At 41.3% G+C, this 27,994-nt stretch overlaps 1 protein-coding gene across 1 annotated transcript; it reads right to left on the bottom strand.

Moving 5' to 3' along the window:
* Window positions 1-2: 2 nt before the first annotated feature.
* Window positions 3-27,994, bottom strand: PSMD11 (proteasome 26S subunit, non-ATPase 11). The gene is made up of 14 exons (XM_033089772.1): window positions 27,860-27,994; window positions 25,470-25,571; window positions 19,833-19,957; window positions 13,718-13,789; window positions 13,264-13,321; window positions 10,939-11,133; window positions 6,233-6,377; window positions 5,409-5,469; window positions 3,051-3,113; window positions 1,686-1,811; window positions 1,140-1,175; window positions 828-879; window positions 390-532; window positions 3-273 (listed from the first exon to the last, which is right to left on the bottom strand). The coding sequence occupies exons 1-13, from the start codon at window positions 27,948-27,950 to the stop codon at window positions 390-392; spliced, it is 1,269 nt and encodes a 422-aa protein (XP_032945663.1). The 5' UTR covers window positions 27,951-27,994; the 3' UTR covers window positions 3-273.

The raw sequence follows: 27,994 nt of genomic DNA, 5'->3' as shown, positions 1-27,994 counted from the left end.
GGTAGTGTAAGCCTTGTTCCTTTTATTTAGAATAACCTTTTTTTTTCTTTTTCTTTTTTTTTTAAGCAATGTCCCCACTCCCAAGTTGGGCCAGTAAAGATTACATGAAAACTGGCACACCTATCGGCTGGAATACAGATGCACCAAATGAGGATTTAAAAACTTTCCGAGCGAAAAGTAGAACAAAAAGAAAAAAGAATCTCCTAGCATTTTCCCCAAAGGTTTCACTCTCCCGCCACACATACTCTCCAAAGGACCGCTACACATCCAACTCTGTAAGAGAAGACAGAGCAGTGTCAATGGGGAAGCTGGGAGGCCACCACGATGCTTTCCATCCCGACAGGCAGAAGCCGGTGCCGCCTGGGCCGAGCCCTGCAGCCAGCACTCACCTATGTCAGTTTCTTGGCCTTGTTGTAGAGAGAATCCACTACTTTACTCATGTTCTGAATCGTTTCCAGAGCAGCTTCGTAAGTTTTATCTACTGGGGGTTCATCGAAAATAATCAAGACACCCTCCCCCTGGTCCAAGATCCCTGCAGGAGACACAAGGGCAACCCACATAAAGAAGGGATTAGACACACAAGCGTCTGAGAAGCAACCCACGCCCCAGTCGCCTCACCTTCTCCAGAAAGGAGGAGAAACACATGTACCCCTATTCCATTTCATGTTATCACACACTCTCATCCCAGGGACACAAGGGCCAAGGATCCCAGGGAACCACCAAGGACACAAATGGAATTATCTTCTTGCAAGATAACAAGAGCATGATGTCTCTTCAACCATTTCATCGCCACCACTAGTCCCCTTGCCTGTGTGACTGTTACTCACCATGAAACTTCTTGTCAAGAATCATCTGTGATAATTTCCTTTCCACATCGGCCTAAAATCAAAGCACATGATTAAAAGGACTGGTATCCACTAGGCAGAGATCACACTGACATGAAAGCCTTGTGTAAAAGGGTCTCGGGCCAAATGGACTGAAAACAAAACAGCAACAATGCAACTCCAGCTTCGAGCCCGTGGCCCCCATTCCCCACTAAAAAGCTGGAGAGGTTTCCAACGGGTGCACTGGGTGTAAACGCCAGCCCCTCCATACACCCCTTCCCTCATCCCTACCCAGACAAGCTCAGGGCTCCTTACCTTGGAGAGTTTGATGAGGCTAGATATGTGTTCGATCTAAAAGGAAATAGAGAGAGACACCAACACTTGAAAGCTTTGCTTTGCCTCTAATATGGGGAGACGGGGTAGGGACTGCTGTAGCTCTTGAAATCCTGCTGGCTGTCTCTATGGCCAGACTGTCTTTGGCCACGCTTAGGTGTCTTGTGCTCTGTCCATCTGCCTTCATCACTACAGACAATAAACACATCCCTGTCCCACACACCCAGAAGAGAACACATTTACCACATGGGCAGTGAGGGCGGCGACTACAAAAGCAAGGAGACTGTGCTGAATACAAGTAGGGGACTCTCACCAGCCTCTACCCTACGGCACCTCTCTCCTCGACTCTCGCTCCCTTGTCAAGAAAATCTCAATCAAGCTCTTGGTGGCTTCTTGTCCACCAAGCACAGCCCTGGCAGCGAGTTCCTATTGTGGATGCGTGTGGGAAGGCAGGGGCTGCAGTGAAGACACCTCGCCAGAAACCCCCTCCTGCCAGAGAAGAGCTCGAGTCCCCAGGAGAGTTCTTACCTGTACTCGGGAAAAAGGCTCAATGACTCGGATCAGATTCTGTTCCAGTAAGTTATCATACAACTTAGCCAAGTGTGTGTTGATGATTGGGTCATCCCGGAGCTCTGCCCGGTAATCTGTCAGAGCCTGCCAAAAAAGCCAGTCGCAGAGATTGGCAGAGACGCACCTGAAAGTCACACTACTCCTAGCTTCCTAAGTAGTCTGCTGGCCCTTGTAACTACATGGTTGACTGTTGTTCTAGAGGGTTTGGGGAGAACAGCCATGACAGAAGGTAGGAGAAAAGGAACATCAAGAACTAAAAGATGGAGCCACCTTGGCAACAGTTTTCCACCCAAAAGCTTCATGTTGACAGTTCAAGCTTGTAACTACACAAGCAGTTCTCAACATGTATTCCCCAGAACAAGTAGGATCTCCATGGGAGAAAAAAAAAGATTCTGAGGTTAAACGCTGAATTGCACAGCTGGCTCTTGGAGTTTTACAAAGAACACGAGCAGAGTATAGCTCTCAGCTTCATGTCAGCTGTGCTATAAAGTATTAAGGGAAGCAAAGAAATCATACCAACTAAGGCACTGAAATTGAAAAGAAACCCCAGGAAGATGAATCTCGGGGACAGTCAGAGCCACACGGTCTATTCTCTGTCCACACTAAGCTTTTCTTCCAGAATCTAGATTTGTTTTTAGTAAGTTGGCCATTATACTCAGATTAAGGGGAGAAAGAATCAGAAAAGAAAACATGTCTCACTCTACTGCTTACACAAGTTTTTCTCCCTTTTCAAACTTTCACAAACACTGAGTAAAACGCACAGGAGGCAAAACAAGCCTAGGACGTCATCCTGAGGAAGCGCCTTGCAGTGCAGATGCACACATCAAGACCTCTGTCGTCCCAAAGGAGAGAAGCAGACCTGGCATGTCAGGAGCTGAAGGAGTAGCTAAGACTGTGCTGTGTGGAACAAACACTAGGCCTGGACTTAAACCCTGACACACATTTGCTGTGTGACATTAGTTATCCTCTTTGAATCCCAGCTCCTTCAACTGTAAAATGCAGGTAACAGGTTTGCTGCAGAAAATCAAAGTGAAAAAAGGACGACAGAAAGAACTTTTTGACACAGCAAGAGTACTGTATGTAAATGAGGTATCACAACAACAAATTTCATTGTACAAAAGTGCTTTAACTATTTCCTGGTTCTGACATTGCACTATTTCCCAGTGGGGAAAATTGGTGAATGGTACATGAGATCATTCTGTACTATCTTTGCAACTTCTTGTGAAACTGTAATTATTTAAAAATAAGTTGTTGTTTTTTGAAAAAAGTACATAAATGCCCCTCTCCTCCACCTGTTCCCTACCAACCCAATATCATGCTTACCTTTTCAAAATCTGCCAGTGATCTGTTCTTGCTAGCCTGGGCCACACATTTTAATGCTTCCGTCTAAGAATGAAGAGAAAAAGGGTGAAAATGACCTATTTTGCACATCCACATGCCACCAAACAAGTCTCGTAAGCAGTATGCTACGTCCCAACAACTTCTGGCTACAAGGGAAAATCTGCCCCGCCACTGTTCTTCAGAGGCTTGGGAAGAAAAGCTAAAAGAATACTACTGTGTGCTATTCACTTGCCCTTTGAAATCTGAAGTGAATTAAAAATACTATGGGCCAGCCCGGTGGCTCAGGCGGTTAGAGCTCCATGCTCCTAACTCCGAAGGCTGCCGGTTTGATTCCCGCATGGGCCAGTGGGCTCTCGACCACAAGGTTGCCAGTTCAACTCCTTGACTCCCTCAAGGAATGGTGGGCTGTGCCCCCTGCAACTAGCAACGGCAACTGGACCTGGAGCTGAGCTGCGCCCTCCACAACTAAGACTGAAAGGACAACAACTTGACTTTGAAAAAAGTCCTGGAAGTACACACTGTTCCCCAATAAAGTCCTGTTCCCCTTCCCCAATAAAATCTTTTAAAAAAAAAAAATACTAGGCAACGGAGTTTTCAAAAAAATGGACCCTGACAGAATTCTCCAAAGATGAGAAGCAAAAAGGGAAATGACCAAAGAACTGTGATTTCTTCCTCCTCCTCCAAGACTCACTGTCCCCACACCCCCCAGGCTCCTTCCTGCCCACAGACCTTATACCTGGGCTTTATCATTCTGCTAGGTTTGTACAGGGCTCATACCAAGGTGTACTTTTATTAGGGCTGAGGCATCAACATTCTACATATTACACTGAACGTTAAACTCCAGAGTGATGAAAGTACAATCAGTGGTTGAGGGCAACTTCTAACCTAGTTATAAAAGGCATTTGGCCAAGCTATCGAGTCTCCAATCAGCAAGAAATCTACAACATTCATCTTTCTAGAACGGCCTGACTCCTGCTTGAAAGCTGTCATCAAGGTACAAAGAACCAGAAGGAGCTCTTCTTGTACCAGCCTAAATACTTAAATAAGGATGGTGTGTCTTACACAACAGACTTTAAAAATGATGCAAAGCTAATCATTAGTGTAGTTTGTCTCTAACAGCTATCCTATGGAAAGTGTCATATTGAGAAAAACCTGGAACTTAGAGCCAGATAACCCAAGTTCAAAGTCTGGCTCCACCATTACTAGTTACCTGACCTTGTCCTGGACACTTGACCTCTTTTAGTCCATCTCAACTCTAGTTCTAGACAGGGTAGTTAAGTCTTTCACGACAGTAATAACAGTATTCTTTTGGTCAAAACTAGGAGCTAATCTGAAACCTTTTCTGATGAAAAGCCAATTAAAACCATTTGTAGAGAAGGAAGAAATCATCTGCTGTGGCCATTCCTCTAAAGCAGGGGTGCCAAAACTTTTTTCAACAGTTTTCACCAAGGGCCATGTGCGGTAAAATACACAAACAGCCGGGCCACTCACGCGAGGTGAAGTACTATTGCCTCACCTGGTTTATTTAAGTAAACTAAATATGTTTTTGGAATTTGCTGTGGGCCAATTAACAATGGATTGCTGACCGCAGTTGGCCCAAGGGCTGCAGTTTTGACACCCCTGCTCTAAAAACATAGTGAAACAGCCAATGTGTCCATTGTTTACAAACGACCACATTTGAATCTACAAAGATTACTGTTACCTTAGTAGTGATATTCAAGCAAAGTACAAATAGAGATGGTGCAGACATCTGAGACGTCATCCTTACACAGGTCATACTCAGAGCTACTCGGGCACGAAAGGTAGCACAAGAAGAGCTACTGACCATCAAAGGCTCTTCTCTACATCCAAAACTCAGGGCATGAGTGCAAGGGCACTATTATCATGAGAAGCACTCAGGTGAATCATAAAAACCTAGTTTCTGCACCAAGTAATCCAACCCTCCCTAAAGCACATGTGCACCTGACCATACCAGGCTTCAGACTCGGAGAATCCAAGATTTCGTATTCTGCACATGTCAAATTTGCAAGTCAGGCTCATGGTAGATAAATGTTCTGGTCAAAGCTAAATACAAACTAACTCAATGCAAATGCTACAATTCAATTCTGTAAATCCCTCAAACCACCTGATGTCTGTAAGAGTACCAAACACTGACTTTTCAGGACAAGAATTTAACAGTGCAGGAAATACACTGAATGGTCTTACAGGAAAGAAGAGGAGGAAAATAATGAAATGTGGAACGGAGACCTGAAGAGCACTGGTCTCACCAAACACCATGTCTGACAACATGCTGGCTTCAGGGCAAGCAGAGATCAGAACTGCAGTCGAGGTTTTCCCTACCTGCCTCCCAGCATACCGAAGTGCAAGCTTTCCGCTCACCAAAGCCTGGACATCTTCTGGGCTGGAGAAAAAAACACACGTGGTCAACTGCTCCAGGATATTATGCTTGTAAGTACAGGTTTAGGCAAACTTTTTTCTCAGAATTCCACTGAGAATCAGCCCCTACCCCTAAATCCGTATGTCCCTCACAGTGTAGAAGCCAGGCTTTCTACACTCTGGAAGAAAGCTCAGCACTGAAGAGTAGAAAAACTCCAACATTAAAAAGAAAGCCACACTGAACCTACCAAAAGTAATAAACCCAACAGGCAGAGTGAGTGTAAGTTAAATCTCAATAGAATATATCTTATTAAAACCCTTGCATAACCCAAAGATCCAAAAAGAATCCCAGAGAATATCTCATTTATTCCCAAAAGACTGGATAAATTCTGTGTTATTCTTTATAAAAAGACCTAACTGTCATATTTGCTGTTGTCCCCTTTTTCAAACCTCTTCCTAATCTCTTCCTTAACTCACCCCCATTCTGGGTGGCCCAATTGGCTGGTCCTGTCCCTCTGTCCTATGCTCAGCAACCCTCTGGACAGAATAATTGCAGGATGAGGAGAACACTCCGAGGGCCTGGAAAGGAGACTTCTCAAATCCGTCTCCCTGATTCTGGAAAGCTAGCAAGCAGAAGTGCTCTGGATTACCTTCGAACCTCCCCGTCTACCCCAACCAGCCCAGGGGCGGCTGCTGCTGCTTCTATAACTGGCCAAACTCCGTGCCCAAGCAGAAAAACTTAGTTGAAGAACTTGAGTTCTCATATCCCAAAGTTAATGTGCACTTACGTGTTGAGCATGATTTTGCAGAGCAACATGTACTTCAGAGACGTGATGGCCTTGGGGCTATCGATGGAGTCGTACCCCTCAAACGCCTCGTAGAAATATGAGTATGCGGTTTTCCAGTCTTTTTCCTCTGCTGCATGGATAATACCTGGGCATTGAAAAGAGTAAGAGCCATATGAAATCATAAAACCGTACAAGATCAGAGATGGGAAGGGCCTCAGAAATCTACCCCAACCCCGTCTACTTATTGATGAGGTCAGGAAAGGAAAAAGGACCTGCCCAAAGTCACTGCCAGCTAGTGGCAAAGCTGCGACTAGAGCCCAGGTCTTTGGCCTCCCAGTTCAATGTCATCTTGCCAATATAAATTCCCAATGAGTTAAGACCCAACTCAAAGGAGACCCCCTAAAACCTACATCTTTCTCCATGCTTCTCACCCCTACTGCAATCCTACTACCTTTTAGAGCCACTAGAAAAGGCCATGTTTACCCTCCATTACATAACCTTCACAGGTCAGGAAGTTGACCCAAACATCCCTGCACTGCCTGAATGACTTATAATAACGTTAACCGTTTCTTTAAAACTGCTTTTCTAAGCTTGACATTTTTATAATGTCAAGTAAGCAGCTTTCATGGAAGAAAAAAATCCAACTTCTTATATTCTCATTTCAGATATTTGTCATTTACGGATGTGCTTTTGCCTAGATGCAATCAGTATACAGATTTCACATAAAGCCAAATCCATGAACTTAAACGCACGGTTAAGCAGTATTTCCTTAGGCTGATATACCATACATAGTTCATCTAACCAATTCTCTACTGTTTAGAAGTTGGGTTGCTCGCAATGAGCCTAACTTTAATTGAACCTGCTATTACTTCCAGCCTATGCTATCACGTGGGATAACATGAAAATTAGTTCTTTCTAGCTTGGGAGGCATCTAAGCTCTGCAATTCTGTATAATCAGTTCTAACTCTGCCTCAGCCCCTTATGAGGTTATAGACCTCAGCACCATCCATGTGTGTATCACAGGGCTTCTCAACATTTTTCACTCAAGGTACACGTAGAAAGTATTCAGCACACTGTGAAAGGAGTGAAAGGATGTGACTGTTTACACGTGACCCCAAGGGATCAACGTTTCAGCACACCTAACCCACCTGACACATACCAGTGTCTGGTACGCTAACTGGGAACGTCTGACTTAATAACCATTTAGTGAGTGGTATGTGCCATACCCCAGTACTTTAACCCTACCCAAATCAGAGCCTCCTCCTACTGTTCATAACTAGAGAAGCTCACCCTTCTCTGCAGCCAAGGAAAGCTCCCTCAAGAATACCCAATAAACGATTAACACTGCTAAACTAGATGAGACAAATCTCCATTTTTCAATACCTCCCAGTCCAGACGTAGAGAACAGACGAGACCCAAAATAAGGTTGGAAAAAAAAAAATGGTAAAATGAGCTCCCCACACACACACCAAAATATGGTATATTGTTTTCCCAAACACATTAGTAAATAGGAGCCACATTAGAACTATGAGCTTCATGGTTGGCGTGAGGTTTACTGTTTAAAAAGACAAAAACGAAAAACTAGACTGTCGCTCATTGAATACAAATACTAATAAGGGCCTACCACGTGCCAAGTGCTGATATAGCTACTATAGAGAAAATAAATATGAATGAGGCCCTCATGGAGCTCAGAATCTCACAGCGGGAAAGATGGTCACCAAAACAGAAACAAGGGGATTAGTACCATAATATGTACACAATACTATACCTTTAATAGGGAAGTCTGAAAGCAACTAAGAGGGTTTATAGACAAGACATTTGAGCTGGATCTGGAGTTTGCCAAGGGGACAAGATGAAAAAGGGAATTTCCAAGCAGAGATGACAAAATATATAAACACCCAGAATCAGGAACACATGAAGTCATTTGATGACTAGGAATTAAAACCAGACATGAGGATGAAAAGGAAATGATGCCTTTCTTTTGAATATCATGTTCAAGTATAATTTAGCCTGGGGATAATGCGGAACCATTGGAGAATTATAAACATAGGAGTTATATGATCAGTTATGTGATCAGTTATATGTATTTCAGAAAAATGACTTTAGGACCAGTAAGGAAAATGGATTGGGAAGTGACTAGGGACAGTCAGACCAGTAAAAGACTCCAGTGGTGTAGGCATTAATTAAAGCAATGATTGTAGAGATGGAAAAGGAAGGACAGATTTGGAGACAAACTCAACCTGAGCTGGCAACTGATTGGATATGAGGGGTAAAGGAGAGGAAGGAATCAAATTACTCCAAAGACATCAGCTTGAGCAACTAAGTCAGTAATGATACCATTAACTAAAATAGGAAATGCAGAAAACAACGGTTGAGGGAGGAGGGGTTAGATAATAATTTTGTTTTTTGACACGTTGAGATTGAGACACCTCTGGGACATTTAGGTGTGTATGTCCATTACACAGCTGAAAATCTGGATCTGGAATTTAGGAGAAGGTGAAGTTACTGGAGCTCTAGATTAGTGCTGTGTGGCAGCTAAAGCCATGGGAGAATACGGGGTTAGACAGCAAACAGGGAAACAGGAAGCAAAAAGAACTAAGCAAACCACACCGAGGAACACACACACAGAAAAGGCAGTCAGGGAGGGAGTCCACGATGGCGGATTAGGTAAACGCTAGGCCTACTACATCCCAGGATCACACCAAATTACAAATACATTATAGAACAATCAGCCTCAAGGCTTCTGTTTAACTGAAGACTAGCTAAACAGAACCCCTACAACTAAGGGTATAAAGAAGAGGCCACATGGAGACTGAAAAGAAAAAAGAGGCACTCAGAAGGAAAAGGAAATAGCAAAGAGTCACCAAGGATTAGTCAAGGGAGGAGACCAAGAGGACAGCAATGTCCAAGAAGCCGGGAGTGTTCAACAGGGTCACCCCCCACCCAGAGCTTATAAGGTCCTTACTGACTGCTTTCAAGGAGTCAAGAGGGACAAGAAAGAGGTACTCTTTCAATTTTTTCAAGAAGCTTGAGAGGAAAGGAGAACATAGCAACTTAAAAAGGAGAAAGGCTGTGCTTTTTTTAGCTGGTGTAGTTCAAAGACTGAGAAGAAGCTCCAAGTGGAGAAGAAAGACTGACTTCAGACTTAGAATGGACCAAAAGGACAGGCAGAAGGATCACTCTTGATAAGGGGTAAAAATGGATAGTGATACACATTCTGGAGGAGGAGAAGTAAAGAGGGTTCGCATAAAAATGGCCTCTATTTTCTCTGAGAAATCAGATGCAAATTCATCTCTTGACCATGAAGGAAGGGCATAACTAAAGAGTAAGGGCTTAAAGAAAGTGCCAAGAGTTGGTCAAAGCTAGGTGCTGTGATAAAAGCTTCACATTCATCATCACATTTAATCCCCATCATAATCCTATGAAGAGGTATAATTATTATCACCATTTTACAGACGAGCTAAAGATAAAGCTAAAGCTAAATTACCATAGTATAATATACTCACACGTTTTTGGACCAAACTTTGTATTATAAAGGAATTCTAGCATTTATTTTTTAACATATTACAGTACAAGAAATTTTATGTAACAAATAATTACAAGACACAAGAACAAATACAAGGGACAAGAAATTTTATGTACCTGTAACAAATTTATGGTATTTACGCACCAAAGAAGGCCAAGAACTCTTCATCGTTGCAAGTTCATCGTAAGTTCAACAAAACTGATTATCATATTCCAGGGTTATTATTTTGCATACAGATATCGTTATTGATTTCTAGAGTTACACTTTTAACCCAGAAGCATAAATAAAAGAAGTAAAAACATTTATATAGATACGGAATTAGTACTACCCGTGTATAACATGCGTCCTTATTTTTCCCTTACAAGTTTGGGCAAAAAAGAGCCCATTATATATGGCAAAATACGGTAAGTAACTTGCCCAAAGTCAGACAGTTAGAAATTGGCAGAACCAAAATTTCCATATAAGGTCTATATGTATAAAGTCGGTTTCTACTCTTCTTAACCTGCAAATGACAAAACACGCCATTTGATATAATACATGAAAGGCATGTAGGGCAGGTATTATCTCTTGTATAGACATGGAAACAAAGACTACAGAGAGGTAACACCACCAGGGCTTAAACCAGTCTTCTGCATCCAATTCCAGTGCTCCTTCAATTACGATAATAAATTACAACTAATAAAAGTTGCTGACTGTAATAAAAAGTATTCTACTGGCCATGCCTCCTAGCCCCAACATTCACACTTTCCATCAGAAAGCTGAAATGGGAGGGTGGGAGGTGCCTTTCCTCGGCCCTAATCTGAGGCCTTTTGGAAAAGTCCAACATGCTTCACAAAGATCTCCAAGTAACAACAGACTTGGGTTAATCAATCCTGCAAAGCAACTAAGACGGAAATGAAGGGAGCTTTTTAAACCTAAGTGAGACCTCTTTAGGGTCTTGGCTCTAAAAATCAGGTTGCCTGGTCAACCAAGGATAAGCATGTTGTTATTATATTTTAGGCACTTATTAGCAAGTTAATAGGAGGGGGGCAGCTAGTTAGAGAGGTAGCCTTCTGATTGGTTTCTCTGAGGAAGTTCAAGCCAAATAAGCCAATTTTATTTTCCAGCCCCAACCCCATTCCTTCCACCTGTGAAATAAGAAGTTTTAAGAAAACATCCCATGAGTAGCTACAGGTATTACCTGACTGCATATCCAAGGTGGCCTGCAATTTAGGGGGGCAGTAGATGGCATTTGCTGTGGTTCGAGCAGAGGTTAAGGCAGCTCGGGCTTTCGGCAAGTTGCTCAGGGCATGGTATGTTTTGCTTTCTAAAAGCTGTACTTCCACCAAAAGGGCTTTGTCATCCATCTTTTTCAACTCCCGCAACAGCTGAGAACCTGGAGAAGGAAAAAGCATATACCCTTTTCTTATTCATAATCTTAATACCTTAATGCCGTAACATCTCCCTCTCCACCCTTAGAAGAACACTCAGGATAAAGAAACCTCCCTGAACTCAAAAAGAGGTTATCTATTTACAAGAATTGAATTTTCTGCTAATGGGCTATCTTCCAAAAGAGAAACTAGGATCTCTCTGAAGCTTTCTGCATTCTAAGGACAACATTAGAGCCAAGAGGCCAAGAGTCCTATCAGCTTACTTCTAAGATTGGAATACAGGGGAAATATCCACACAGAAAATGCTGTAACTAGTTATCCAGTTCAGATAGGCACTTGATCTCACTCTCTTCCTGTTCAGCAATCACAACACTACATAAGAAACACCAGGGTTGGTGGAAGAAGGAAAGAGTTCAGACTTGCATAATATACAAAAATTAACTTAAAGACCAAATGCAAGACCTAAACCTATAAAACATAGGCGTAAATCTTTGTGATCTTGGATTAGGCAATGATTTCTTAGGTATGATACCAAAAATATAAGCAACAAAAGAAAATAGATGTATTGGATTTAATGAAAATTAAAATGTGCTTCAAAGGACACCATCAAGAAATTGAAAAAAACAACTCATAGGATGGTAAAAAATATCTGCAAATCATACATCTGGTAAGGGATTTGTATCCAGAATAAACAGTAAAAAGACAAATAACCCAATTAAAAAATAGCAAAGAATTTGAACAGCCATTTCTCCAAAGACATACAAATGACCAATAAGTACATGAAAAGATGCTTAACATCATTAGTCATTAGGGAAATGCAAATCAAAACCATGAGATACCACTTCATGCCCAATAGGATGGCTAAAGTAAAAAAAGACAGACTATATTAACAAGTGTTGGTGAGGGTGGAGACACTGAAACCCTCACACATTGCTGGTAAAAATGGTGCCACCACTTTGGAAATCAGTTTGGTAGTTACTTAAAACTAAAGAGAATTACCTTATCACCCAGCAATTCCACTCCTTGGCATTCCAAAAGAAAAACATGTCCACATAAAACCTGCTCACAGAAGTATTCAGGATAGCCAAAAAGTGGAAACAATCTAAATGGCTATCATTGAATGAATGGATAAATAAAATGTGGTATAGCCATACAACGGAATATTATTTACCAATAAAAAGGAATGAAATATTGATATATGATATGACAGGGATGAACCTTGAAAACAGTATTCTAAGTGAAAGAAGGCAATCACAAGAGACCATATATTATACGATTCCATTTATATGAAATGTCCAGAACAGGCAAATCTACAAAGGCAGAAAGTAGATAAGTGACTGCCTGGGGGGTTTGCGGTAGGGGAGGGGAAGCGCAGAGAAAAGATGAGTGGAGATTAATGGGAAGTGATAACTAATGGGTATAATAAGGTTACTTTCTGGGGTCATGAAACTGTTCAGAAATCAGACAGTGGTGATGGCTGCACAACTTTGTGAACATGCTAAAAACCACTGAACTGTACACTTTAAAAGGGTAAACTTTATGGTCTGTGAATTGTATCTCAATAAAACTTATTTTTTTAAATGCTACTATTCGTTTGAACAATATGAAATTGCCATTTTTGCAGGATAAAAATGGAATATTAGCAATTTTTTTCAACTTAATAGATTATAAAACCCATGTTCTTCCATCTGGGAAAAACAGTCCAGGATCTACCCATTAATTAAAAACAAAAAAGCAGCAAGCATAAGATTTCAGGGTGTTTAAAGGCCACATAGGAGAAAGAATTTAGTTGGCCCACTCCAACTTCCATATATATTTGCACTCAATTTCTTTAATTTCTTTAAAACAGATTTTAAGTATAATTATAAAGAGATACAGTAAATGTGATAGACAGTAAAACACTTGCAATTTGAACCCTTTTGTTCTCTAAATTTAAAAGATTAATTCTAGTTAGTTTCTTAGAACTTCCAAATGGCATTTTTCCATTAGAGTCAGTAAATATAAGCCATCTTAAATCCTTTGTAGAAGTAGGAAGAATATAATTTATTATTTCGTAACTAATAAGAGTAGTCAGGTTCTAGAATACATTCACTAGCCAGTTAGGATGACTTATGAATTTCTCCCAGCTTACTCACCCAAATGCAATGCTTCCTGGTACCTCTTGGTATCAAAGTACAAAGACACCAGTCTTGCCTAGGAAAGAGAAAAGGCATTGACTGATGAAAAGGGGGAAAAAAGCCAAAGAAAGAAATCAAAGATTAACAGTCACAGAACTGTTACTGTTAAATATTCAAGTCCTTATGAGAGCACCAAATTCGGCCTAAAAAAGTTATCTAGCCCATGGTATTGTCTCCTATGATGGCCAGTGACTGTTAACTTTACCCTGTCACTTCTTCTTTGATTCAAGTCAGCAGGTCTGTCTCAAAACTTCCACCAGAGCAATTCTCATGAGTGGGACTCCTACCAGTATTCTTTGGGTGTCTGGATAATACAAAGTGGCTGAAAATACTTTCGGTTAGGATGACGATACTTACATTCAGTCTGTCTAATGCCTAGAGACCTGAAATCAGTATTAATGCAGGTACATACCTCCAAAGCTTGGCGTAAGAAAGTTCTTTTCTCTGATTTGGCCCATTCGATGCACTCTAAACACAACTCGACCTACAACAGGGAGAGAGAGTGCATGCAACATTATATCCTCATTCTTCCCAGATCTTGCTTTGGAGACTAGCTTTCATTCCCTTCTTACATATTACCCATGCTGCTCTATTTAATGTCTCAGGGAACATGCTTTGATCCACAGTATCTCAATGTGCAATGGTTATATCACAATGGAGAACCAACTAGGTTTTTAACACACAAATTATCTTTGTGCTTAGATTGTGTTCCTTTGGAAAAGAACTTCATTGTAGAGATTCCTCTTCTACCTTCCCAGAAGGGACCCAGAATTTCCAACATACATAGCCCTGGAATGTAGATTTCTATGATGGCTGAGAAATTTTTAATGCAGAAATTTCTCCCTGATTAGTTGCAAACAGTAACAGTACCATGTTAATGTGAATACACTAGTAATAAAGGGGAGAAATTCTCAGCCCAAGTACAAATGCCTTGTTCCTAACAGTTGCTTGTCAAGCTAGCTCTTCCCGTTCAGATTCTCAGAAGTGCAATACTGCAAACTTAGCTTGTACTAAAGGGAGCAAAAAGAAATTAAAATTAACCTAATACTTAAAAGGGCCTTTAAGATTTAAAGGCAATCTGAACCCCCAGTTCTACCTGCCACCCAAGCAGTGATGCCATGTGCAAAACAACTGATTTAAAGTAGTGTTCTGTGCTAGATGGTCTACTTGCCATCAGGTATCCTTGACATATGAGCTTTGACAAAGTACACATTAAGTACTGCAGGTCTTATATCACTTTTGTATTAAGATTCCCAGTCAGAGCCTAAGATAAAAAGAAACTGAGCTTTCTTGGGAACTAACTGCTAATTCAACAGGTTTTTATAGAAATCCAAAATTCTCTTAAGAGATGTTGTAAGTAGAGAAAAATAAAGGGACATAATCCAAACTGACACTTAATCCTTCTGCCTTTCGATCCTAAATGCAAGTTCAGTATGTAAATGGATGACATTACATGGTGTTTGGAGGATTCAACAGTGATTCAATGAAACCTTTACAACTCAGTGGAGCCCTCTGCTGGCTACTTTAATCTCCAACTCTAAACATAACTGACCTCATAAAAATTCTACAAAAATCAAAATAAAAGCAAGCCAATCACAATTTCAGAGTTTTGTGTATGTTCTGAAAAACCAAATTGAAAGTAAGATCTCTTTCACGACATGAATGGAACTCAAAATATTTTGCTGACTATTTTAGCAACAAAAATACAAGAGTCTGTAGTCCTATGCACCTTGGGAGGCACTAAGAAAAGCGTACCATCACAAATTTACCCAGAGAGCTTTTTCAGACAACTAAAAAATGAATGCCTAGGCTCCTGATTCAGCAGTCTGGAATAGGGCTTGGCCACTCTGATGTATATTCCTAGTAAAGAAACACTGAATTTCACCTGTCCAGCATCTCACCTGTCCCCATTTCCCTGACAGTCCAGATGTTAAGTGACTTGCCCAGGGTTACGTATCAGCTCTGGGACCAGAACTGGACTCTCTCTGCAATGTTCTCTCTACCTCAAACTAACCTTGTAAGTTCAGATCAGTACAGACATTTCTCCTAGAGCACGGATTTTTTACAACATGAACTGCATCCTGTTATCAATTACAGGGCACATGATTTGCATTATCTAGGACTGTACCTGGTGAAACCAGTGCTTTAGTTCTAAGGAAACATTTTAAAGGCCACTGCCCGTGCTACACAGCGATTCTGCCCGAGAGGCTCTGTGCTTTGTTAATGCTGACGAGCATTGCTAAGGGTATAAGAACAGATGCTTGTGCTTCTGGAGGAAGCGCTTACTTGAGTACAAAAGCTTGATGTGGTCAAAATTAGATATTTAAGTTTCAATCAATATACTTAACTACTTTTAACCATTTTTTTTGTTAACTAAAATTCCTATGGGAAAAAAATAACTACTATTCTAAGTCTGAACTTCTGTAGCACAAACTCCTTTTTCCCATTGAAATAACTGTTTCAATAACCGGATTTTCAATAGAAAGTTTCTTAAAATGTGCTTCCGTGTTTCAGTTAGACAGAAGATACCAAAAAATGGCTTCCCATAGGCAACTGCCTAGAGATCTCTGGAAGGTAAGGTAAATTCTGATGATTCAGTTCACTATTTGTCAAGGATCTGGTTCCATCTTCTTTCTCCTCTCCTCACCCCAATTCTCCACTCCCCTCCCCTTGCCAACCACCCCACCCTCACTCCCCCATGCACCCCCATGGCCCACACATACTACCTTCATTTTCTACACTCTAAACCTTAGTACTGCAACTGACCTGATCCTAACCTGAATCACATCAGCTTTCGGAATATAACAAGCTGAAGAACTTATGGTTAGTCCCCAAATAGAAAAAGGCAAGGAAAGTCCCCTCCCCCATAGTCTTGGTACCAAACTCCCCAACACAAAACTCCTAGCTCTCTTAACAGTGTCCTAAAACTTCATACTTTGCCAGAGGCCAGTATGCCAGTGAGCCACCTATGACTTGCTCCTCTGTCCTTTCCCATCACTCAATCAAATAATTGTAAAAGAACCAAGAATTTTCCAAGATGAAGACTACAGCCAACCAATGTCCCCAAGTCAGAGACCTTGAGTTATCTAGACAAATGCAGTAACAACCTAAGTTGTTGTCTAAGCAGTAACAACATGCTTAGACCTCAATGCAATAAACTTAAGACTTCATTCAACACAATATCTCCTGAGCATCTACCATGGGGAAGGCATAATCTGTATATTCCTTCAACAAATACTAGTTACGTAGCGCTTCTGGGCCTAATATTACTGCAGAGGATGCAGCAGAGAATAGGACAAAGTAGCTATCCTCATGGAAATTGTATTCTGAGGAGACAGATGTTAATAAGTAAAATCAATATGAGGAAAAGGAAAGCAGAGACAGGGTATTTTAGATAATGTGATCAAGGAAAGTCTTTGAAGAAGAGAGATATAAAGATTTGAAATCAGGTGAAGAAAAACGCCATATTAAGATCAGGCCGAGGGCAATCAAGATGTACAAAAATGCCGAAAGCCTAAAACAGCTTAAAGTTAAGTCAAAAAAAGGCCAATATTATAGCTATAAATAAAGTAGAGGGAGAATAGTATGGTGGGTAAGGAATAGCCGTGTACAGGCAGACCTCAGACACGGCAGGTCTGGTTCCAGACCACTGCTATAAAGCGAGTATAGCAATAAAGAGAGTCGTAATCTTTTTGACAGTGCAGGGTTTGCCTTCAATGTGTAAAAACCACATCTGTGGAGCACAATAAAGCAAAGCACACTGAAACAAGATATTACCATCTTTCCCCGAAAATAAGACCTAATCAGAAAATAAGCCCTAACATGCTTTTTCAGGATGACATCCCCTGAACATAGCCCTAATGCGTCTTTTGGAGCAAAAATTAATGTAAGACCCGGTCTTATTTTCGGGGAAACACAGTAGGAACAGGAAAGGCATGTGGTACTGCAAGGTATTTAGGGCTTCACCTGAATGGGATTATATTAAAGAAAATAAGACAAATGTTCAAGTAATTGTCCTATAAGACAAAATAATCAGAAATATAACACGTAGGGGGCGGCCAGATGGCACAGTTGGTTACAGCGTGAGCTCTGAACAACAGGGTTGCCAGTTCGATTCCCACATGGGCCAGTGAGCTGCGCCCTCCACAACTAGATTGAAGACAATGAGCTGCCCCTGAGCTTCCGGAGGGGCAACCGGATGGCTCAGCTGGTTAGAGCGCGAGCTCTCAGCAAGGTTGCTGGTTCAATTCCCGCATGGGGTGGTGGGCTGTGCCCCCTGCAACTGAAAACTGAGAACGGCAACTGGACTTGGAGCTGAAGGACCCTGGAGAAACACACTGTTCCCCAATAATCCCCAATTATTAAAAAAAAAAAGTTTCCCACAAAAAAAAAAAAGCTAAACTGATAATCCAAAAAAAAAGACCAGCTTATACTTAGCACTACAATGACTTAATGCCTCAGTTTCCTTTCACCAGAGGAAAAGGAAGAAAGGGTTCTAGTTGACAAAAATGTTACGAGCAATGAACAGCAGCAATGTATACACACAGTTAAGGGAGGACCTAACCGGACACAGAGCCACACGATGGAGGCCAGTAAAGGCCACCAGCCAGCGAGTGACAGGAGAGCACTAAACTATGATTTGGATAGACTTCCACAAAGAAGCAAGAGAACTGATCATTAAACAAATGTAGTTCTACCCACTGAGACAGCTCTGTTATTGGAAGGGACAAATTCCAGAGACAAAGGAGCAGCTTGGATAATTACTTTTTCTGCCTAAAAAGTTCCAAGTAACATTTATTAGTCTGTTTCAAACTCACATTTATTTGGTCAGCCCATTCCAAGGCACCCTATTTCAAACAAAAGATGGTGCCCCTTTTTCATGAGAACAAAGCACACATGCACATACAAAAGTTGTGGCCCGCCCAGTGACTCAGGTGGAGCGCAGTGCTCCTAACGTGGAGGTCGCTGGTTCGATTCCCACATGGGCCAGTGAGCTGCGCCCTCTACAGATAAGATTGTGAACAACGGCTCTCCCTGGAGCTGGGTTGCTGTGTGCTGCCATGGGCTACAGGTGAGTGGCAGGCAGCTGGCCAGAGCTGCCGTGAGCTGCTGTGAGTGGCCATGGACGACCAGTCCGGGGGAGCGCAAAGCTCATAATACCAGCATGGGCCAGGGAGCTGTGTCCTATACAACTAGACTGAGAAACAATGGCTTGAACCGGAGTTGGGGGGAGAGGGAAGAAGGAGGGAGGGGGAAGTTAGGATTAGATAAGACTAACACCTCTTGAAAAAATCACTTTTTCTTTTAAATTATTCATAAAAAAATAATTCTAATGCGTTTGTTCAAAAGGCAGCCATCTAAATAATTATTTTTGACCTACTATCATGGGACAGCTGTCAGAAACAAAAGAATTTTGAAGACTTCTCTACAAGTGAATTTTCTACAAATAATGTTAGTTTATGGTGTTTAAACCACATCTCAAAGAAAATCACTACGGCAAGAAACCAGATTTTATAAATGATATGATTTCAAAGTGGGATCCATTATGTCCTAGGTTTCTGAATTCCTCATTATTTACTCAATATGCTGCTATGCCCTTTCAGACCTCCTACTTGTACACCCAGAGGCCACGCAAACAATTAGACAAATAACCAACCAGCAATTCCTACCCTTGCCCTTATACTATCTGACATTTTATATATTTGTTTACTGCCTTCCTTCCTCTTTAAAATGTAATCCTCATGAGAGTGGTGGCTGTGTGTTTTTACAAATGTATCCCTAGTACTTGTAACAGTACCTAACACACAGCAGGCACTCAACAGTACTCATCAATGTTATCTATAGGAAAGACAACTTTATTCTTCCTACAGATTCAAGCAACCACAATATAACTTGCTTGAATCTCCCACTTTTTTACAAAATGAGTTTTAACTTTGGTAGTATCTCCTTCCCCTGAATCACAGCTATCACTGAAAATACAGCGACCACTGAAAAGGTTGGAAGAGGCTCAGTGATTCCAAAGAGGCACTCTTCAACGCAGCTCAGGGTCTGCTCTGAACTTGTAGAGGACATATACAGGTACACCAGAGTCACTTCTGCACACGAGACACAAACAGATGGATGCTCACCCCTCAATAAAGGCCTGTACACAGTACAAAACAGGCCAAGAGGGGATGCCACAAGATTTAATTAGTGCTCATAGGAGCTTTGTGACAGACTGAAAGGTACCACAGACAGAAAACATTACAAAGGTGTGGCAATACAATACCTCAAAGACAAGAATCAGTTTGTGACCCTGATGTAATGAGGATTCCAGGGACCACTGACAATCTCCACTTACAAAGCAAAGCATGGAACAGACCCAAAGTATCAAATGCCCTGTAACAAAGAGAAACTGACATGATAAGTCCTGAGCTGTCTTCCCAGCTGTCCCTTCCACATTCGTACCACAGTGCAGGCAGGCATTTCTTTCACTGAAACACTTTTTTTTTCCATATTGTCTACCTTCTGTCATTAAAGTAGCTTACCTCCTGCCCGGTAGCTGCTTCCATATCAAGAAACAGATCGAGAAGCGATCGGACAAGACGAGCAGCTTTAGCCTTGCTGATGGAATTCAAGAAGGGTCGTACATACTTCAGGAGTCCTCCAAGCTCTGTATGGAAGGCAATTCAGACAGGAAAATGTAAACATCAATATTACTGGAACAAATACCATTTAAAAAATCACCCAAGAATCATACACTTAGTACTGATGTCACTGGAATCAGTCTAAATGAAACTTAGTAGAAAATAAAAGCATTCTTAGCAGGTTAAGAGTAGCAAAAATAAGTTAACAACATACACCAAATCTGTACTATCTTATAACCTATTCAGCCACTGGATTACTATGAGGGCCCCAGGAAAAGCTCATGTCTCTCACCTTAATGAAAGATAAACAGTAAAGTACTCATACTCCGAGAGCAGTTTTCTAGAATGTAAAATATGCTATGCCTCTGCCACCTTGGACAAAATCACTTCCCCACAACCAACAAATTTGATCAGATTATAAGATTTTGTTTGTTTGCTTTTTAATTTTCAAGTCTGCCTTAGTTCTCCTTGAAAAGACGAGAGATTTTTGCTGCCAGGTTCCCTTTTTCTTCCCTCCCAAAGTACTCCCCACTTTAGCTTTTTAGTAATATCACCTCCTTGGCATTCTTCTGAATAAACTTTTCACATGAAAGTTAAGATGTTCTTCCCTTAAAATTATACTACACCCTTTTAAAATTCCTCATTAATCTGCAAAACCTAAGTCTTAAACTATGACCCAAAAAGGTGTCTACCACAGACGCATTTTACCCCTCATATCAGAAAAGAGGGTAGTACACAGTAACCCTAAGGGAGCATCTTTAGAAACAAGAGTTTCTAAAAATCAGAGAATATTTCCACTAAACAAATAAGTACTTTTGGAATGTAGGTTAAAATTCCTTTAGTGCCACTGCCTCTTTAATATTCTCCAATTGTAGACTCACCCTCCTGAGAACTCTAATTCAGGGCAAGCAAACCTCACCCTCCTGAGAATGCTAATTCAGGGCCCTGAAATCTTCATCTGCCTGAAAAGTCACAGGATGCATGGGACTGTGTCAGGTACAGAAGGAACTTTATACAGAGTGGAAAAGTTCATCTTTCCCTACACGCCCCAGTACTGACCTTTGATTCCCACTGAGTTTGTTTCCCATTCACCACTCCATTCACCCTTGCATACACTATACACACTCATGCTTTCATGCCTCACTCACACTGAGTTCCCATCTGGGATTTCTTCCCATCTTCTGGACCTATGTAAATCTGAGATATCTTTTTAGGTCCAGCTAAAGTCCTACTGAGTTTTCCATGCCAACTCCAGGCTATAATTTCTCCCCCTCAAATTCGTTTTGCATTTATGCAAATTTCAATGATATTATATAATCATAGCTTTTTAAAAGGAGTCTAGTGCAGTGTCCCTTCTCCCACAGCATGTCGTACTATGCTTGAACAATTCTAAACAATTTCTAGTGACGGAAATTTCAAAAAGCAGACTATTCCACTACTGGTCAAGCTCAATTGTTCTTTTTGAAACATGAATCTATATTCTCGTTCCGCATGGCTTCAGAGATTTGAAGATCACTCTCATTTATGTCTCCCCAACTTTCCCTTTCTCCAAGCTAAACATCTTTAGCTATTTCAACTGTTCCTCCAATGTCATGGTTTCCAAATTCCTTATTACCTCAGTTGCCCTCCTCTGAATACACTCTAGTTTGCAAACGTACCACTTGTGGTACCCAGAACTAAAAACAATGTTCTAGGGTCTAACCAGTAGAGTCAGGGCTTAATTCTCTTGATCTGGCCACACCGCATGAACAAAACAGCAAGTTTTCCCTTTTCTAATTGCACTCTTTGTTCACACTGAGTCCATTAAGGTCTTTTTTGCAGAGACAGGTAATTTCCCCACCTTCCTTTGTTTTGATAAATATGTTAAGTATATCACTTTATACTTACCACAATGAATTTAACCTTACTGGTTTTGGCAATAACTCTGCATCTTAATTCTATTCTCTACTATACTGAGTCATCTACAACAATAAGCACGCCTTCCGAAACTGCTTTAGCCATAATGCCAGGTGCTGACCAGAACAAGGACAGATCCCTATGACATGATGCTAGAGACGTCTCTTCAGGTTGACAAATGATCAATTCGTCATCATAAATTCATAAACTGTACCTGTTATTAGTATTATGGCAAATGTTCAAATACTCTGCTTATATCTGCTATGTAGTCATTATTACTCCCCTGACCCAGGGGTTGGTTAACCTTTTCTGTGAAGGGCCAGGCAGTAGGTATTTTTGAGTTCGGCTCTAAGGTCTCAGCGGCAGGTACTCAACTCAGCCACTGTAGAGCAAAGCAGTCAGGTAATATGTAAATAAATGGGTGTGGCTATGTTCCAACAAAACTTTATTTACAAAAACAGCTGGCTAGCCAATGTCTGTGGAGTCCTGCATACCATGTTTCCCTGAAAATTAAGACCTAGCCGGACAGTCAGCTCTAATGCGTCTTCTGGAGCAAAAATTAATGTAAGTATAGTAAAATAGGTCTTATAGTAAAATAAGACCGGGTCTTACATTAATTTTTGCTCCAGGAGACGCATTAGAGCTGACTGTCCGGCTAGGTCTATTTTCGTGGAAACAGGTTATCTATCTACTCGTCTGATAAGGCTAACCAAAGAGAACCAAGGTGAGTCTGGAATGATATTTCCTTAATTAACCTACTGTTTTAAGTGATTAAAACCTACTTACCAAATAATCTGTCCCAGAATTTTACTGATGATTACCAGTGTATAGTGTCTAGAATTTATTGTTTTCAATACCTTTTTAAAAAGTGGAACAATGTTTGCCCATCCTCAGTTTCCTTATACCTCTCCACCCTCCATGATTTTTCTCAGAATAATAACAGAGTCTCTATAAATATATCTGCTGGAACTATTCTTTTGGTATTAAAAGGCAGAAATTGTCAGAGGCTGGAGACTTGAACTTATTTAAAGAGACTATCTGCTCTCTCTTCTGTCACCTGCCTTGGCTTTAATTCTCTCTTTCTGATGTTATTTCTATCTTTTTCTTTTTGAAAATTATTTTCCTTCCTGGAAAAGGCAGACGTGAAACATGAGCTAAGCAGTCTGCCTTCTCTCTAGCACCTACTAGCATTACAGTATTTTCTCCAAGAACTGAGTGTGTTACTCTTCTCACCCTAACAAAGAAACAAATGACCTCTTCGTTGCCAAAAGACTCAGTTCATTTTTCATTTTAGTCTTCTATTTCTTATTCATTCTTGGTTATATTCTGTTTCTCTCCATTTTCCTACATACTGGATTCATTTTTTTAATTACCACAGAATCATACTGACGTCTTCCTCCTATTTTTACTGAGGTTATTTGCAATTATATGGCCAGAACTTCCTTTTTAGAGCCTCTCAGAGCTCTAAACATAACCCTTTCAGGAGTCTCAGGCTATGCTCCTGCAGACCCTGAACGAAGACATCACATCTGATGACGCGCAGCACGACTTTCAATCACTACGATGCACCAGACTTGTCTTAATCACTAATTCCCAAATGACTGCTGTCAGTCTGGGACCCTGTCTTAAACTTTTTTTATTTTTAAACTTAAGTGAAACTTTATTCAGGCTTTCTAAAGCAATCTAGTTTAAAAACGAGCTGATATCTTTAACTTTTTAAGTAGAGTACTTAGCACAATATTAGCCATATAGTGAATGCATAAAAATTGAAGATTAATGGAACAGACATAACTTCTGTTCTCAGAAAACCCCAAATCAAAGGGAACAATACAAACCTATCAATTATTAATAGCTCAGTAAAGTAAATGAATATAGGCCCCAAGACTTCTGTAGGGTTTCTACTGTATGTACTTACACTCATCAAACTCTTCCTTAGCAAACAAGTTTTTAAAAGTCCTTAAGATTCACCTGTTCAATTCCAAAAGGGTTAGCAGTATACTTCTAAAGTGCTTAGGTAGGAATCGCAAGGAAGTGAGGGCAAGGAATAAGGAAAGAGTAAAGCAAGAAAAAGGAACTTCAAGCAAAACAGTAACATTTTTGGATAAATTTTCTGAAGTATTGACTATACTACATGCTGTTTCTAATTAGCCCATGCTAGGGGAGGAAAAAAGACCTCTGGATATTTCAACAGAAAAATCTTAAATCACTTCACCTGGCTTTCTAACTCTTTCAAGAAAATTACCTTATTAATTATAATTTGTGTGGACTAATTATCAAAACTATTTTCTAACCCCCAAACTCACAGTTACTGACAGGAAAAAGGAATTCATAAATATGTTACATAGGCAGGAAGTCAGCCTAAAATGTAAAAACACCACTCACCACTGATATCCCTAAGTAGATAACTATGCAAAGTAATAACCATTATACCATGAGGCCATGAGCTCTGAAGTGGGACTACCTGGGTTCAAACCCTGGCTTTCTCATGCACTAGCTCAGTGACCCTGGATAAAACAGTCAACTTTTCTGTGCTCAGTTTCCTCAGGTGTAAATGGATAATAGTATCTAACTTATGGAGTTGTTTCAAGTGTTCAATATGCTAAACTATGTTTGTGTTTAAAACAGTAACTAGTTCATAGGTAACAGTAACTGAAAAACTGTTCTTATTATAGATATTTTAAACACTTTAAAAAAAATACAAGACCCATACAATTTCATGTATCTTTACTCAACTTTCTAGTGATTGAGCCTAATAATTAATAAGTTAGTCATCCTTAATTGGCAAAGACCTTAGTTCTCGAGCTCAAGAAGTTTTGCTAGCTTACACCTATCATTCTCTTCGATAACAACATAATTTAGGGGAAAGTAATTCAGGAGGTCATTTAGCAGACCTTAATCTATTTTAATCAGATAAACTGTAAGTTCACTTTAAGGCTGACAAAAAAAAAATCTTCCGTTTTAAGTTTAGCAAGCTTCTCTCTAAATACTATTTCCACTGATCAAAGGCCCTTCCTGGTCAACAGGACACTCTCATTCCAAGGACACACCCACCACCATCTGGAGCCTGGGAAGTCAATGGTTCAATTACATCTACTAGAATGTTTGGACAATGACATACATAAATTCCTAGTGACCAATAGAGAAATCTTGGGAAGGCTCTTCCCATTTACTGTCTGACTCATTTTGTGTCTGAAATAAAAAACAGCAAGTCACTTACTTAGATGCAAAATCCCTACTCATTTTCACTCCAGGAGCATAAAGTCACTATCCACTTTTAAAATATCAGAACTGCTCAATGAAATCACTGAAGACTGCTGCTGCCTGTACGTAAGGGAACGCAGTAAAAATTTAAACCAGAAACAAATCACAGATCACTACATCCAACAGAAACAAAATTTCCCTGCACCTGCAGAACAAAACTCTTCCATGAAAGAACTGAGTTTAAAGGCCATTTAACTTCCTGCTAAAAAACTGAAGTTCAACAAATTGGCAGTACAAGGGAACTGTCGGTGCGTTATGGAGATGCATTATGCATTCTCCATGAGAATGGATGCATTCCTATGCTCCTTCACTCCAACAAAACACTGAAACTTCACCCAGCACTTCAGGTAAAAGAGAAAGCAATCCATCTGTAGCACTTACCTGCAGCTTGTCCAGTCTTCGCCAGGAGAGACCCCAGCTCCAGAATGCTCTGCTCTTTGACCTGCACGGCCTCCTCATCATTCTCCTGAATGTCACGCTTCACTGGGAGAGGAAAATGCAAACTTCTGAAAGTTCTGACAAAAAATGAAGCCTGAAGGAAATTTCACCTTCACAAGAGCAATTACAAACTCAGTTACCAAAACACAAATTCTAGAAAGCTTAAAAAAGTAAACTGATCATCTAGGACATGACCCATATAAATCATAGATTCTCCTCCTTGATTTTAAATGTGCCTTTGTATCCTATCAATTAAAATTTCCCTTACCCACATACACTGAGGTTTCTGTTGCAGTCATTTCATGAAAGCAAAATTCAAACAAGTTCTTCATACCTGTGGTGGTAAGCCCCAGGCTGAGCACTGTAATGTGAAAATATTAAACATACCTGTGCATTTAGCTGCCACACACTAAAATCAAATGACGAAGTTACTAATGACTATAAAGTCAAAAGCTTTTCAATAAACTTCAGGCCTGTGGAAAGCCTCAGCTAATGGGTGTATTAGGGATAAGCAATTCTATGAAGCCATTCAAGAAAAATAACCCTATCAAAGCTCCCATATGATCCTTAGAAGAGACTGCTGCTTTATAATGGACTCAGGACCTGTTAAAATAACTGTGCTACCTGTCCCACTTTCAAGTGTTAATAACTATTCTATCACTGGCACACTGAATAGCCTCTTAAATCCGTAATGGTGATTTTAGTGATCATCACTAGTTATCACTTCTCTTACAAAGCATCATGACTTGACAAAAACCTAGACTTTGATACTCCATAATGGAGTCCGGAAAAAGTAGGGCTGTCAACCATCATGACTCAAGCTTGCTCTAACAGGGATGCTTTCAGGGAACTCTTGGTATAGCGGGCAAGCAAGAAATACTCTAATTATGTTTACCATAATTCCCATTTTATAATGTCAGGCACCAGGCATGAAAAAAAATAAAATACATGCTTCTCACAGTCGTTCTAAACGTTAGTGTGTATTCACAGAATATAAACATGTAACAGTAATTGAGATGACTTTAGTTCTGTAATTGTAACTGACTTACAGATCAGAACTTCAAAATGAAACACCCTTTATTTGCCAATACCATCCAGTTCACAGATGCATCTTAACGTCCACCTCCTCTCTTTTTCTATTGCCCCCAAAGATAAGGACATCAAGATCTTGTCAATTGTCCTTCCTCCATGCAAGTCAGGACTACCAAAATCCAAGACTAGTAAGTCAACACAACAGCCAAAATCCTGGAGGTCCAACATACTCGTGCATTTTCATGCTACTTGTTGATCCAATTAAAAAGATCGCATTACTACATGTGCAGTAAAGTACTAGCTCATGCCCCTTTATGATTGAACATTAAAAGCCTTCTGTCATCATAAATGTATTTCTGTTCACACTTAAATCTCAGTAGAAAGCTGTCGGAAGAGACTGGCTGGGGCTCCCATTTCATCTTTCCTGTCGTGTGCAAAGTATAAAGTAAGAAAGGCATACTACAGTGTTAAATTTTTCTTTAATTTTCCCAGCAGTGTGCAGCGAGTCGTTCCCAAAAAGTTCCCTGAACTCCGCGGCTGACAACTAACTCCGGGACTCACTTCCAACCTTTACAGGGGAGACTAGAGCGATTAGTCACCTCCTCTAGCCGGGCGGTCCCACCCCAACATCTCGCTCTTACACCCTACACGAGGGCAAAGGAACGTCTAGGCCACCTCCTCAAACCAAGTGCCAATCTGAGGTGTATGTCCCCTCGGTATTTCCCACATCCAGAGAGAGGCCCCCTCTTTAGTGGAGCCTTCCACTGTGGGACTTAGGAGAAATAGCAGCTCCCGGCGTCCCACGGAAGGAAACTCCAAGAGAAAAGCAAGAGCTCGCTCTCCCACCCAGAGCAGGCTGTGCCGATAACAACGGCGGGAAATGCCTGTCCAGAACGGGTTTCTCCAAAGCCAGTCAACTGAGGTTCTCAGACCAGTTCACAACAAGCACGCCAGCCGGCACTGCTCCCCGTCCCGGGCCAGCTCGCACCGGCCAGGGCGGCAGACAAGGCTCGGGAGTGCTGGGGGGCCCGGCTCGGCCCACTGTCCCACCCCACGCTGAGCCCACCGTGAGTCAGCAGCTGGCGAGTGGACGCCGGGGGTGCCTCGGGGCTTCCCACCTGGGTGGGACCCAAGGGGCTCCAGGGAGCTCCGGGCGGCCTGTGCCCCCGACCCGGCCCCCCTCACACACACAGTGAGTCAGCAGCACCGGAGCCGGCTAACCCGGCCCCGCTCCGCCGCCGCTGACCGACACAGGCCGAGCTGGGCCAGCAGAGCCGGGGAGGGGGCGCGACAACCTTTACCGATGGAATGGAGGATGTCGATGGAGGCCTCCCGGTCGGTGCTCAGTAAAGACTGGGCTCTCTGGAACTCCACCACCGCCGCTGCCGCCATCTTACCGCTCTCACACCGTCCCCCGCCGCGGCCGCCGACGCCGG

The sequence above is a fragment of the Rhinolophus ferrumequinum genome, chromosome 21 (genome assembly GCF_004115265.2).
Source record: "Rhinolophus ferrumequinum isolate MPI-CBG mRhiFer1 chromosome 21, mRhiFer1_v1.p, whole genome shotgun sequence".
Classification (NCBI taxonomy): domain Eukaryota; kingdom Metazoa; phylum Chordata; class Mammalia; order Chiroptera; family Rhinolophidae; genus Rhinolophus; species Rhinolophus ferrumequinum.
This window is presented reverse-complemented; position numbering and strand designations above follow the sequence as displayed.

Coding starts and splice junctions, on each gene's coding strand:
- PSMD11 (XM_033089772.1), bottom strand. CDS start 27,950: ATGGCGGCAGCGGCGGTGGTGGAGTTCCAGAGAGCCCAGTCTTTACTG. Junction 13,790..19,832: donor AAGCAGCTACCGGGCAGGAG/GTAAGCTACTTT, acceptor TCCCTGTTGTAG/GTCGAGTTGTGTTTAGAGTG. Junction 11,134..13,263: donor CCAGGAAGCATTGCATTTGG/GTGAGTAAGCTG, acceptor TTCCTTCTCCAG/GTTCTCAGCTGTTGCGGGAG.